This window comes from Crinia signifera, chromosome 7, assembly GCF_055691185.1.
Source record: "Crinia signifera chromosome 7, ASM5569118v1, whole genome shotgun sequence".
Classification (NCBI taxonomy): domain Eukaryota; kingdom Metazoa; phylum Chordata; class Amphibia; order Anura; family Myobatrachidae; genus Crinia; species Crinia signifera.
The window spans coordinates 100,475,268-100,489,572 of NC_139223.1; the positions used below are offsets into that span (position 1 = coordinate 100,475,268).

The following is a 14,305-nucleotide window of genomic DNA, read 5'->3' on the forward strand; positions in this document are numbered from 1 at the left end:
ACACAATCAAGACGACACCTGCATAATCGCTCTGTGTGACCTTCTGTGGTCGGGGTGGTTGCTGCGGTGTGTTCCCCTGTCTACCCCCTACTTGCTGCACCCTTTGAGTTATTGGATGAGGCTTGGGCAGGATCCCATGCCTAGTCCAATCGCAGGTAATCCTTCTATGGTACTTTACATTAGTTTATCTCTATATCTTTGTACGACTCTTAGTCTCTTTCCCCCCTCCCTTTGATGCGCTGTCATGTCAATCTTTATAAGCTTCCCCTAACCTCCTCTGTCTGGGATTTGGTGGAGCCGATGCCAATAACCATTCCAACGGAGTGGCTTACGTATACACTCTCTATACCCCGATTTAGACATGCCCAGCCCGAGTGACCTGAAAATCACCACCTTTAACGTTAAAGGGTTAAATATACCTGAAAAAAGGTCTAAGCTGCTTAAATGCCTACATGACGATAAAGTAGACATAGCTTTTATCCAGGAAACCCACTTCCGCACTGGTCAGGTTCCATCACTGAAATGCCATTACTACCCACATGTCTTCATGGCGAATAATTCCGCAGGCAAGACTCTAGGTGTTGCAATATTAGTAGCCAGACATATTCCACTCACCAACCTATCTACACATAAACTAGTTGAAGGTAGAGGTCTTCTTTTGAAATGCACTATTTATAATCAGCGTTTTTCCCTACTCAATATATATACTCCAAACACAAAGCAGCCTTCTTTCCTTTCGAAAAAAAGCTGTACCCCTGTTAGAAGGGATAGTAGTTATGGGAGGTGACTTAAACTGGACGTTGGATCCAACCCGTGACACCACAAACAAATCCTCCCGAAAACCTGTAAGAATTTTGGGCTACCAGTTGATACCTGGAGACTATCCCACCCCTCAGACCTAGACTACTCATTCTTCTCCTATGCCCATCAGGCTTACTCCAGAATAGACTACTTATTCCTTAGCCACAGACACCTTCATCTAATAATGGACACCTCCATTGGCCCAATTACATAGTCTGACCATGCCCCTGTCTTCCTCCGCATTAAATTACCCCAGCAAACCCAAAAACACTGGTCGTGGCGCTTCAATGACACCTTTCTACAGGACCCTTACTGCAAATCCCAACTAGAACTAGCCATCGACACAAAGATAGATACAAACGATATCGGAGACACCTCTAAAATCACTGTCTGGGAGGCACACAAATGTGTACTTAGAGGCACATGTATCAAATTAGGTTCCTATCTGAAAAAACAAAAAAACGGGGAAAATAGAAGAACTATTACACAAAATCAAAATTCTTGAAACCTCACATAAAGCATCCCTGGCCCCTAACTACCACGTAGAACTGGAAGAGGCACGCGCCTCCCTAAATAGACTCCTCGCTGACAAGATAAAACTATCCTATAGTAAATGTAAAAGTCGCCACTACCAGAGCCGAATTTCCCATTAGGCACGTGAGGCACCGGCCTAGGGGTGGCACATGTTTGGGGGCGGCACTTGGATGCCTGTGATAGTACTGTCAGCCCAAAATGTACCAATAACTGCAAAATATCCACTGTACTGTACTATATTCCATCTTAAATAGAGTGTAAATGGATAGGACATGCAGATACTGCCCCTATAAACTGTCCTACTTAGTAAACATTATTGTTGTGCTTAGGGGCGCCCTCCTCCCTAAATCCGCCCCTGGCCACTACCAATGGGGCAACAAACCGGGCAAACTCTTAGCGACCCTCCTCTGGGAACATCGGGCCACTACATTCATTCAAACCATAAAAGATGACAAGGGCATTACACATAATGAAACATGACATATTGCAGAGACATTTAGAAAGTATTATGCAACTTTTTACAATCTAACTGAGGGAACAGATGGCCCCTCCAAACTGTCCCACCGAGACCTCGTCGCTTCCTATTTAAACTCTGTAAAATTCCCTACCCTTTGGATGAGCAGGTGGAGTGTTCCTCTACCTTTTCCTTTTCTCCTCTTCAAATATTGTTGTCAGGCCTCTCATCCACTAAGCAGCCACATCTGCTCCGCCAGGCTTTAATGGTTTGGCGTTTGGCTCATACATTCTATGAGTGGTCAGATCAAGATAGAGAAACCCCGTTATGGTTCAACAGAGCATATAATGAAATGGTTAAATTATCGAAAGACAATATATGGGTTACTCAGGGCCTGATATCAATAGATCAGTTATATAGCGACGGTGTGTTTAGGTCCTTTCAGCAGCTGAAGGAAAGTTTCGGAGTACCCAATACAGCCCTGTATCGTTACTTTCAGTTAAGGCATGCAGCGACGGCACAGTTTCCGCAGGGTCCCCCTATGATCTCAGACTCACCCATCAAGAAAATGTTACTTAACCTAGTACAGAGGGGCAAGATGTCCACAATATATGCACTTATCAATGATATACCAGTTCCAAATCAAATTACTAAACTTAGATTAAAATGGGAAATAGATGTGGGGTCTCTTTCTAATGAGCAGTGGAATAAGATCTTGGGGTCATTACAATACACTACTCCATGCATTAGATATAGGCAAGTATTTTTTTATGTTCTTCATAGAGCTTATCGGACACCGGTGTCTCTTCAGAGGGCTGGTCTCAGGGATAATTCACACTGTCCTAAGTGTCAAGGGGAAAACGCAGGATTTTGGCATATGATTTGGGAATGTCCAATTATATATGAATTTTGGGAGAAAGTCTGGAGAGATGTGCGGTTCACTACCCCTGCACTCCCTATTATTAATCCACTGATCTGTCTATTCGGGTTAGATCTGGAAGAAAGGTACTCAAATAACATATATAGATACGTTTTATGCCTTACTACGTTGGCAAAAGTGGTAATAGCAAGGATTTGGTTTGCACAAGAATCCCCAAATATACATAAGTGGAGAGCACTAGTTAACGAGGTGGCTCGGCATGAACGATATATGTATAAAATACGAGGAGCCACCCCAAAATTCTTAGAAAAGTGGGATAGGTGGTGTATTTCTAGATTGGGTGAGAATGAGGAGAATGCAAGGGATATTTAGATGGCCTGTAAAGGGTCACCCGTTATAGATGTGGACGCTAAGTTATTGGTAGGGGTATAAGGAAGACTATACAATATTGAATAACCTGTTGGCACTAGTTGATTGTATATCTCCTTAAGTTTATACTTGGGTAGGTAGAGTACAAATAAGAAGGAAATAATAGAGTTACAATAGTTGAACGATGTTAATGGATGGCACAATATAGCTAGGCTAACAAATAAGCGATTTTTAGTCTTATTTTTTTATTTTATTATTTTATCTTATTTTTCTTATTTTTTTTTATCTCTATATATGTATTTTTTTTTTCTCTTATTTTTTCATTTTTATTCTAAGGTCTGAAATGCTGTTATAAGAATGTTTCATTTATTTATTTATTTATATATTTTTTTTTTTCCTGCTCTCCTGTATGCAGGGATCCCTCAGATGCCAACAAATGAATAGGGGTAGGAAAGGGGAGGGGTGGGAGGGAAGAGGGGGGAAAACGGGAGGGAAGGGGGGGGGGGGCAAATACACATAGGTTAACACACAAATTACACTTATTGGGCCCAATAGAAATTATACAATAGAAATTATACACATGATTCTCTAGAAATTAGAAATTGATATACAAGCATGAGCACTTATAGCACACAAAAATGGTCAAACATATATATAAAAAGCCCTCCAGCGGTAGAACTAGCAGACAAAAGAATACAAATCATCTTCCAATGGTTGTATCGGCATTAAATGCTGGTTACTGAGGGATTACCTGCATCAGGATATTTAAATATTCAAAGAAATAGGTATTCAAGCCTTAGATGCTATATATGTATGTTAAGTGTTTATATGTTCAATTTTGTCTATGTTATACGAAATGAATAACAACAATAAAAAAAATTACTCAATTAAAAAAAAAAAAAATTCCCTACCCTAGCTCCAGAAGACATAGACTCCTTAGAGAAACCCTTCAGACTGGAGGAATTTGAAAAAGCCATAGACTCAACACCCCTAGGTAAAAGCCCCGGTCCTGACGGTTTTACCGCCTCCTATTATAAAACATTCAAAAATAAACTCACCAGAGCATTTAACTCATTATCTGCTAGTAAACACTTCTCAAAACACTCTTTAGAAGCCCACATCACAGTCATTCCCAAAGAAGGCAAAGACCCAAATTCTTGTTCGAGCTATAGGCCAATTTCATTACTAAACATTGACATTAAATTATTTGCTAAGCTGCTGGCGAACCGTTTGAAACTCTTACTTCCCAAGTTGATCCATGGAGACCAAACGGGCTTCGTCCCAGGCCGTGAGGCCGAAGATAACACTACCAAAGTTATTAACCTGATCCTCTTCGCATCCATATCTAAGGTACCTTCCATGATACTAACAACAGACGCTGAAAAGGCCTTTGACAGGGTTCACTGGGGATTTATGGAGGGCGTCCTGCGGCACCTTGGTCTGGGACCGGCCTGCCTCCACAGAATATTAGCCTTATATGAATCACCTTCAGCAAAAGGTGAAAATAAACAGTTCTCTATCAGACTCATTCAACATCGCGAATGGGACGAGACAGGGCTGCCCTCTGTCTCCCCTCCTGTTTGTACTATGTATAGAAGCCTTGGCCAGGTCTATATGACAGAACCCAAACATTTCTGGCCTGCTCATAGGTGGTCAGGAGCATAAACTTGCCCTTTTTGCAGACGACCTGTTAGCTCTGATTACTAACCCAATTACATCCCTCCCGATTTTAGTGACGGAATTCCAAAAATTTAGCAGGCTCTCCAACTTTAAGATTAATTATTCCAAATCTGTAGCCATGATCCTAACCACTCCCCCTGCGGCGGTAAACTCTTTGAAACTCTCATTCCCCTTTACATAGAGCGACTCTAAATTGAAGTATTTAGGAGTACAAATATCCAAAGACCTATCCAAACTATTTTCCTTGAACTTTACTCCACTGTTAAACTCCCTCCGTTCAGATTACCAAAAATGGAGATCACTACACTTATCATGGTTTGGTAGGATAAACGTTGTTAAGATGAACTCAGTACCAAAGATCTTGTATAAACTGCAAACTCTCCCCATATACATACCTCCGACATGGTTCCAGTCTATACAAAAACTTATACGCGCCTTTGTATGGGGATCCTCCACCCCCCGTTTCAAGCACGATATTCTCTTTAGGAGGAAACTTAGCGGAGGCATGCAACTCATATCCCTAGCTATTATCAAGCTGTCCACCTGAACCGCATTCTAGACTGGACACGTGCTAAAGACTCCAAACCATGGGTCTCACTAGAAGAAAACTGCTTCCACACCTACATTGAAATTGCCCCCTGGTTACCAAAACTCCCCATAGTAGAACACCCAACAGTTGCCCCCACCCTTAAATTATGGAAAAAATACCGCACTCTAACACACATCTCCTCGATTACCTCCCCCCTTACCTCTTTCCTTTCGAATCATGGCTTCGCTCCAGGCCTACACGTTTCTTCCTTTACAAATTGGACGGAGGCAGGTATCTTTCGGCTCGGTCAACTGGTGGGTCCAGAGGGGGTACACTCATTTTCAGATATACAGGAACTATGGGGTCTCCCAAAGGAGGAATTTGGGAAATTTCTTCAGCTATGCCATTTTTTGTCATCCCTCAAACAATCAGAAATTACTAGAGATCTCACCCTTCTAGAACGCCTTTGCGCAAACCCAAACCCCACATCTCACACAATACCACAGCTATACACATCGATTATAGAAAACACCTTCCCTCTTCCAACATCCTTTACCTCAGCCTGGGAGAAGGAACTACAAGGGAAAGTCCAGGATATAGACTGGGAGGTAGTTTTCCGCATTTCTCAGACAAGCTCCCTTAGCTTGGACACTGGAAAATTTATACAAACTTATTTATAGATGGTACAGGATTCCCATAAGAGTCCATAAGATGTTCCCAGCAATGTCTGATAAGTGTTGGAGATGTAATTCAGCTCATGGTACTTTTATACATATATGGTGGGATTGCCCTGTGATCAGCCCCTTCTGGAACTCCATCTTTCAGTGCACCGAAAAAATTCTAAATGGAAAAGTAACCAGAGACCCTGGCTTCTGGTTGCTCAACATCACAACGGCCGCCACTAGAACGTATAAACACTCACTTCTGAGACACCTAAATAACGCAGCAAAATCGGTAATCCCAGCCCATTGGAGATCTACCAAAGCCCCCCCCCATTAGAGATTGGCTCAAGAAAATTGACTTTTACATGGAAATGGAAGACCTCATTTCCATCCCGTCTGGGAATATCTCAAACTTTGCCTCGACCTGGTTACCCTGGATAGAATTTAAGGAATCCTCACTCTACCTGTCCCTATGAGAGATTCTTGATCTTCATACCCCCCTGACGTTACTTCTCCTCAGACACCACCACTCACATAAAGGTCCCGTGACTCTGCAGACCGCTTGATGTCGGCAAAACCTTCCAACCACTCAGCGCATTCCCCCCAACCTCTCCTTTTCTTCTTCTAAAACCTTTCCCTTTCCTCAGTCTTTTTCCCCTCTCTTTCGTTCCCTTTCCTAATACTCCCTTTCTTATTGACTGTTTTAGAAGTTTATAGGATTGCAATTGTATGAGCAAGTTACCTAAAGCTATGTTTAACATCCACAACCTTAAGCTAATAATACGCTCAACCGTTGAGGTTTTCTTTTAAGCTTCTTCAAACATGATGCAACTCATTTTTTCTATTGTAATGTAACTCGATTTTATTGTTGCATATTTTGTACTGTGCAAATTAACCTAATAAAAAACAGTTTGGAAAAAAAAAATAAGTAAAGTAAACGAGTTTGATGTGAAATGTTTTCTGTGCAGTGTTGTAGATCAATTAATTATTTGTGTGTATGTGTCACACCCATTTTGTGTATGTAGGGTCTTGAAGTGGATGAAGTGATGGGTTTATGTGACATTTGTAAGAGAGGAATAAAGATGTGTGCACAGTTCCCAAACAGCAGTGATGGATGTTGAGACTAAGTGGTAGAGGGCCAGATGTGTGTTTCCTCCAAAAAGTGAAAAAATGGAGAGTGGTAAACAGCCATCTAGACCGCTCTCCCAAATTCCATATTACAGAGTGGTGGGCAGATGTAGGAATCCTTAAGCAAAGATATGTGGAGCCACTCAGGTCCTACCTGCCATTTCTCATGCAGAGTTATAAAAAGACAGTTAGGAGCAGATTGGCTGGTTGATTTTCAGTGTCCCAGTTCACAATTTGTAAGCCTGCCATTTGTGTCCCATAATGTGTACATGAGCAGGACAGAGTAAAGGCACCTATTTCCAAATCAATGAAAGGAAAAGAGGGTTTTAAAAACATGAGTGGTGGTTTTAGAGCTGATAGAGCAGGCATTCCCAACCACGGTCCTCAAGGCACACCAACAGTGCAGGTTTTGTAGATATCCAGGCTTGAGCGCACAGGTGACTTAATTAGTATCTGAGGGATTCTGATTAAACCATCTGTGCTGGAGCCTGGATATCACTAAAACCTGCACTGTTGGTGTGCCTTGAGGACCGTGGTTGGGAATGCCTGTGATAGAGGTTTATAATGTAATGAGGTAAAGTGTATGTTTTTGTGCATGTGTGAGTGTTGACACATGTCGACTTCTGTGAATTGTGTGTAGTGTTGTCCTAATATGACAGGCACACTTGCATGAAGGGTGTAGATGTTTATAAGCGACCCAATTCAACATATTCCTGCATGTGTATTTTTCCTTCAAAACAATGCTAACATTCCTACCTTGGAACAGTGACAAGTGTAGAAAGTGAACCTTCCAATGGATTTGAAGGTGAAGCTTCCAACGTGTATCTGGCGTGTGTGTGGCTTGCAGTTACTCAATTGGGTAATTATAGTAAATTGAGTGCCGCATTGGCTAGTATTGCGTTCAGGTGTTAGTATGTTGGTGTGAGATGTAAGATGTGGTGCGCATTAATTAGCCGACCGATTGCGGCCGTACTCAGGCGGATGGTCTAAGAGTGGTATGGAGCCACTCTTTGGCGGACCGATGATTTTGGGGCAGAAGTGTCCCGAGCGAAGCAGATGCACCTCCGTGCAGTTTGAGTATACACCCCGTATACAACATGGGTTTCGCCCAGATTGATTGCTGGCCTCTCCCCTAAAAACGCCCACATTACACCCACTTTGTCCGTCTGTGATCGGACAGGACTTTTTGATCAGCGAGGTCCGTCCGTGAGCGGTGTGCTGTCGTCGCACATGCACATTGCGAACGGTACACATGCGCAATAGCTAAAAAACAGCATTCCATCCGCACGCATAGTGGATCGATTCAACCAGAATAAGGCCCTATGTAACTATGTTGCTACCTGAGATTTGTTAATGCCTTTAATGCCAATGTATTGTGACCCATTACATTAAATTAGATTATCTATGCTTCTTAGTTTACTGACAATTTCAAAAATTCAATGAACCACAGAACAGTGACTATGCTATGGATTATGACATGAATTGTCAAATTGTACAGAGTTATTACATAATCTTCCTTCATACTTTCCTAATTTCACTGTTTGATTTTGCTGTTTCTCCCATTGCAGATGTTTGACTGGATCACACACAACAAGGAGGTTTTCCTGCAGGGTCACACAGAGATTGGGATGAGTTACCAGCACGCACTGGACCTGCAAACTCAACATAACCACTTTGCCATGAACTCAATGGTGAGTGTTAGATTTATAATAATTGAAGTATTTGGTATTTTCCATCCACATACTGTACTGTATAGTTGGTTTCTTAGCATCACAGTGAAGCAGACTAGATACAGAGCTGAATGTAAGTTGCTTGTAATTGCTCTTGCATTGTGTGCCTGCAAATAAATGTGTATATTAGCTGTTTGTATGATTAGTGTTAGGAGCATCTTCTTTGTTAGTGCATACTTGCAACAGCCTATATCTGTGCAAAACAGACATTTATAAACAGAGAAAATGTAGCATACTACAACCCTGTATATCCTGAAATTCAGTTGAAATGGTGCCTCCTTAACACCTTGTTACTACCATTCTAGAAGTGGCGATGTGACTGAAATGCTTATGGCTCTGCATGATTCAGAATTGTTTTCAACCAGCTCTGGAGCATGTGTGTGAAAACAGAATTCAACTCTTTAGCATTCACAATATCTTCAATATTTGTGTGTGTTTCCTCCAGGCACTCCAGATACTTTTCACATTCTGGTAGGTTCATTGTATCAGCAGTTAAAACACTGGAGAAGTGGACCAGTGGAGAAGTTACCCATACATGTTATAATGCTGATAGGTTGTTATGGGCAACTTCTTCACTAGTCCACTTCTCCACTCATTTCACTGCTTGATACTGTACATCAGGGGTGGCCAGACTTTTGTGACCCGGGATATACTGTTAGTTCATGTAATTAGCGGAGATTTACCGTTGTCAATGGGCCTGATTCAGAGGTGGCCCATATACTGATATTTGCCCAGTTGAGTAATGTTTATCGCTATTCTGCATGTATGTAAGCGCTGGAATGCCCTTACTGCATACTGGTGAATCTGTACAAAGGCGGTCACAGTTGCACATGGGATCTCTGGCAGTAGAGATGGTGTCCGCATATTTATGCATATATGACTACATAGGAATCAGCAACTGTGCATACATAGCATCCACCTCTAAATCCAGCTCACAGACACTATACTTCTTATGCTTCACACAACTGGTTTTGTTGTGCTGACCGCTCTTACACACTTCCAGAGTTGCTTCAAATTTGCACCCCCTTACATAACCCAGCTGCCCCATTCCGGTACCTTGTAATATACTATATACACTGCACAAAAATACAAGCAATTTTTTAATTGAAAAACTTAAATAAATGAGGGGGTAGTTTATTAAAGACAACTTGGCAGATAGTACATTGTATTGTGCCTTCTGTGGAAGAGAAATTGGCATTGTTATTGGACCTATTCAGTCAGCAGCTGATAACCAGGACACAAGGATGGAACTGTGTACTTGGGTGCAGGGGAGGATCCAGGATAAAATGACAGGGGGGGGGGGCACCATGATAAAATAGGGTTTGGGTGGGGGAGGGGGCGGTGTTAGTGGTGCCAGTGTACATGCTAAGAGAGCGGCAGAGAGAGGGTGGGCCCACCATGGCGTCAAAAGTGAAGGATGTAGTTGTGCACGCGCCAAAGGTGCGATCCGGAAAAGGGGGTGTGGCCACTCAACAGGGGACGTGTCCTTGAGTGTAGTGTACCACACCATATACAACTTCTACACATTATGCAACAAAAAAACTATACCCCATTATACTTGCCCATTACACATCATGCCATGCCAAATGGAATGAGCCAAAATTCACATAATACCACACGGATTGAGCCAAAATTCACATAATGCCACACGGATTGAGCCAGAATTCACATAATGCCACACAGATTAAGCCAAAATTCACAATACGCTTCATAAACAGGGACATTGTCCACCAAAGGCGCGCATTAAACATTTACACCATAATGTCCATTACACGTTAAGTTACACACCATTATGTCCATTATGTATTATGCAAACACCATAATGCATATTAAAAATTATGCTACATAAGTGCTGCTTATCTACATGCTCATTGCCAAGGGTTCCGCGGCCGCAGCTCACTTCCTTCCGGTGAAAACCCCCGAACTTCCGGCAGTACGGACACCCAGTGTCACGGCCACAACAACATCAAGTGGCAGCTTTGACACTGCAGCCCGAAGCCAACACTGACTGCAAAGGAGTGACCGCCTCCTGGAATAGGGTTAGTACAGGGACAGGTACCGGCCTCTTTCCAACATACTTATTCCCCAAAAGGTCATAAACATCACTAACGCTACAATATTTTTACAGGTAAATAAAAAATGAGTGATAGTGCAAAGTAAAAAACATATATAGATATTGCGGTGGAATGAATGTGCTTATAAAGAGTGGTACCTGTAAAAAATTTGTAGCGTTAGTGATGTTTACACCCTTTTGGGCAATAAGTATGTTGGAAAGAGGCCGGTACCTGTTCCTGTACTAACCCTATTCCGGGAGGCGGTCTCTCCATTGCAGTCGGTGTTGGCTTCGGGCTGCAGTGTCAAATTCCTTAAAGCCATCCTATTAATATAGCTCCTTTTTTTTAACATATAGCGCAGAAACCACCAAAATCGACCAAGCTGTACAGCTCAGTAAAAATATGTTTCCCATGTCCATGTCGCTCAACAGAGTACATCTAGTATATATCTGTACTGTTTTACTTGTCTACCTATCTGGCTGGTGCAATCACTATGTGGTGCCGCAGAATGGCTGCCTGGGTGCTGTACAGCTCATTAAATATATTTTGTCCATGTCCCTCATTAGAATGCATCTAGTGCATATCTTTATGTGTGATGTATATCTGTATTGCCGTTGTTGCTCATTCTGATAACCCTTTGTATTACAATATGTGTATTATTTTTAATGTCTGTAAAGCGCCTTGCATCCTGTTGGAGAAAGTGCGCTATATAAATTAAACTTACTTACTTAAGCAGCCTTCCCTGTGCCTTCCCCACCAGCAGTATGTAGTTTCCCACGGGTGGGTAAAGTTGAAGATGACAATCATCACACAGCATCTCTATGCAGGGAGAGGAGGGAACACTACTAGGGTAACATGGGGATATGTAGGTTAAAGTGAGGGGGAACAGGGTGGAACTGAGTTCCACCACTTCTAATGGTGAGGTGGAACATTTTAACCTCCACATTGGACCTGCACAGTATTTCTCACAGAAAAGCATTCTAGAATGCACGGGGATGCCAAAAACCCTACCACTGGCCCTGTCTCTGCATAATGCGGGGAGGGGAGGGGGTGTAATTAGGTGGCATAGAGAAATGAGTTCCTCCACCTCTGCATGACCACTTTATGCCCTAGCAGGGAGTCAAGTGAATGTACATGTACAGTAACTTGCTGTGTCCAGCAGAAATATTTGCAACTGGGAGAATAAATCTCCTGGACATCATATTATTGCCACGCAGCTTGAGGAACTGACCCGAAAATGTAGCTGTGACATTCAATGGTTCATTTCAAAATAGATTCTGCACTGTTCCTGGTGTGTGCGTTATTCACTGTTCCTGGTGTGTGTCCTGCACTGTTCCTGGTGTTTGCATCCTGCACTGTTCCTGGTGTGTGCGTCCTGCACTGTTCCTGGTGTGTGCATCCTGCACTGTTTCTGGTGTGTCCATTCTGCCCTGTACTGCTCTGTGTGCTCTTCACTGATACTAAACTGCTTTCACTACAGTGTGTTACGATCCGGGGAGTAACTGCGGTACAGTAACTGAACGTTTCCCAGACTGTATGGTGGAGCTGCATCTAACCTCACTCTATTGGACCTCCCTGACAGGTGGTCGTGGACTGTGAGATGCTAGGCTTCGCCTGTAGCCGCCATGGCTGAAAGGGCAAGTTAGGCTCGCCCAAGCTCCGGTGCAGCCAGGTGTTAGGTGGTGACAAGCCCACGATGACCGCCAAGGATAGGTCAAGAGGAAAATCTGACTAAACGAATAACCCAGACTAAAGAGGATAATGCAGAAGTACAAGTCCCTGAAGTGACACAAGTATGGAAAATAATAATGAAAATACTGCGACTCCGTCGCAACCAAAACAAAAGTCATGCGACCCTGTGGCTACCAAACACCAGGCGGCCTTGTTGCACACAGACAAGTTGTTCCTAGCACAACTTAAAGGGGAACAACCCCACATAAAAAAACTGGAGGAATAGTGCCCAACCTCCTCTTGGGCAACTTACATGCACCACAGTGCAACCTAACCATAGCCTAAGACTACTCACGACACCGGGCATAAGATGGAAGGTAGTGGTTCCCAGATGTTTGGGAGTCAGCAGGCTCACGCAGGAAAGGTAGCAGCAGCACGTCCCAGGAAGAATCCTGCATAAGGTACAGAATGACTGGACCCAGACTGCAGCAGGACAAAAGACTTGACAGAACAAGACAATCCAGACCAGGAAATTGCAAACAAGGAAACAGGAAGCTATCACCGGCTCTGCATTGCTGGGGAGAATGCCTTAAGAAGGGCTCAGGTGATTAGCACAACTGTGACATATCCAGTCAACCTGCCAGCAGGAATAACAAGCTCATTATCTATCAGCCTTGTGAATACATCAAGAAGATTGATAATGTGATAAAAATGTACACTAGTCTCATGGGCAAGACATGAGATCAAGAACAAGGTATAAAATCCAAAAAAAATTCCCAAAAAATTACAACATCCAAAAAAATTAAAAAGACAAAAAACTGTTAAAAAGTACAAGTATACGTACATCCGGAGGTATGGCTGCTCACTTATCTCACTTTACCAGAGATAAGTGAGCAGCCATACCTCCGGATGTACGTATACTTGTACATCAGTTTTTTGTCTTTTTAATTTTTTTGGATGTTGTAATTTTTTGGGAATTTTTTTTGGATTTTATACCTTGTTCTTGATCTCATGTCTTGCCCATGAGACTAGTGTACATTTTTATCACATTAAATTTGGAGTTTTTTACCCTGAACTGATTTCCTGATATATCGGATAAAAGATACCTTTATGGGCTTTTTGCCCCCCACTAAAAGGGGTGAGTAAGGTACGTCAGTAAAATTCTGATAACCCTAAACACGCACATTGCTTTGTAAACAAACGTCCCTTATGCTGGTGCATATCTCTTTATGTCCTATGCACCCGGGATCATCATTATTGAATATTTGCATACGAGATCCATATTGTTCTGGGGACATCAGACCAGTATAACAGCCCATACAAAAGAAACCTTTACGGGTTTGAATATCTCCTGAAGCTCCGTGAGTAGGGGTACGCCCTCCTTCAAAAAACATCTTAAAAGATACCTTTACATATGTATCACTTCTTTTTATTCAGTAAGTGAGGTACGCTGTCTAAGCTCCTTGTACTTATACAGCCCTCACTTTATGACTTATTGCACATATGATGAGACTATAGATCTCACACACTGTTCTTTTTTCCGAGCAACCACGGGAACATCAAGACTTTTGCACTTACCGGTGTTATCTAATCAGTGGGATACCAGACAAGGAAAGAAACCTTTATAGGCTTGAAGACTCCTGGAAACATCGTGAGTAGGGGTACGCTTTCCCTCAAGCTTAAAAAGATACCTTTACATGTGTATCCCTCTGTCTTTCTGAGTAAGTGAGGTATGCTGTTTTAGCCTTTACACCTATACAGCTTTTACATCGCTTACTGTGGGCACATATCAGGAGATCATAGATCTCAGACA

General features: G+C 42.5%; 1 protein-coding gene across 9 annotated transcripts in view; it reads left to right on the plus strand.

Moving 5' to 3' along the window:
* Positions 1-14,305, plus strand: part of KALRN (kalirin RhoGEF kinase) — an 856,470-nt gene that overhangs the window by 292,444 nt on the left and 549,721 nt on the right. For all 9 annotated transcript variants that reach the window (XR_014450786.1, XM_083153542.1, XM_083153544.1 and 6 more), the window contains one exon: positions 8,606-8,728. Coding sequence is in view for 8 of the 9 variants with exons in the window: in XM_083153542.1 (XP_083009668.1) it covers positions 8,606-8,728 (123 nt within the window). In the remaining variant the exon portion in view is untranslated. The remainder of the gene's footprint in view (positions 1-8,605; positions 8,729-14,305) is intronic.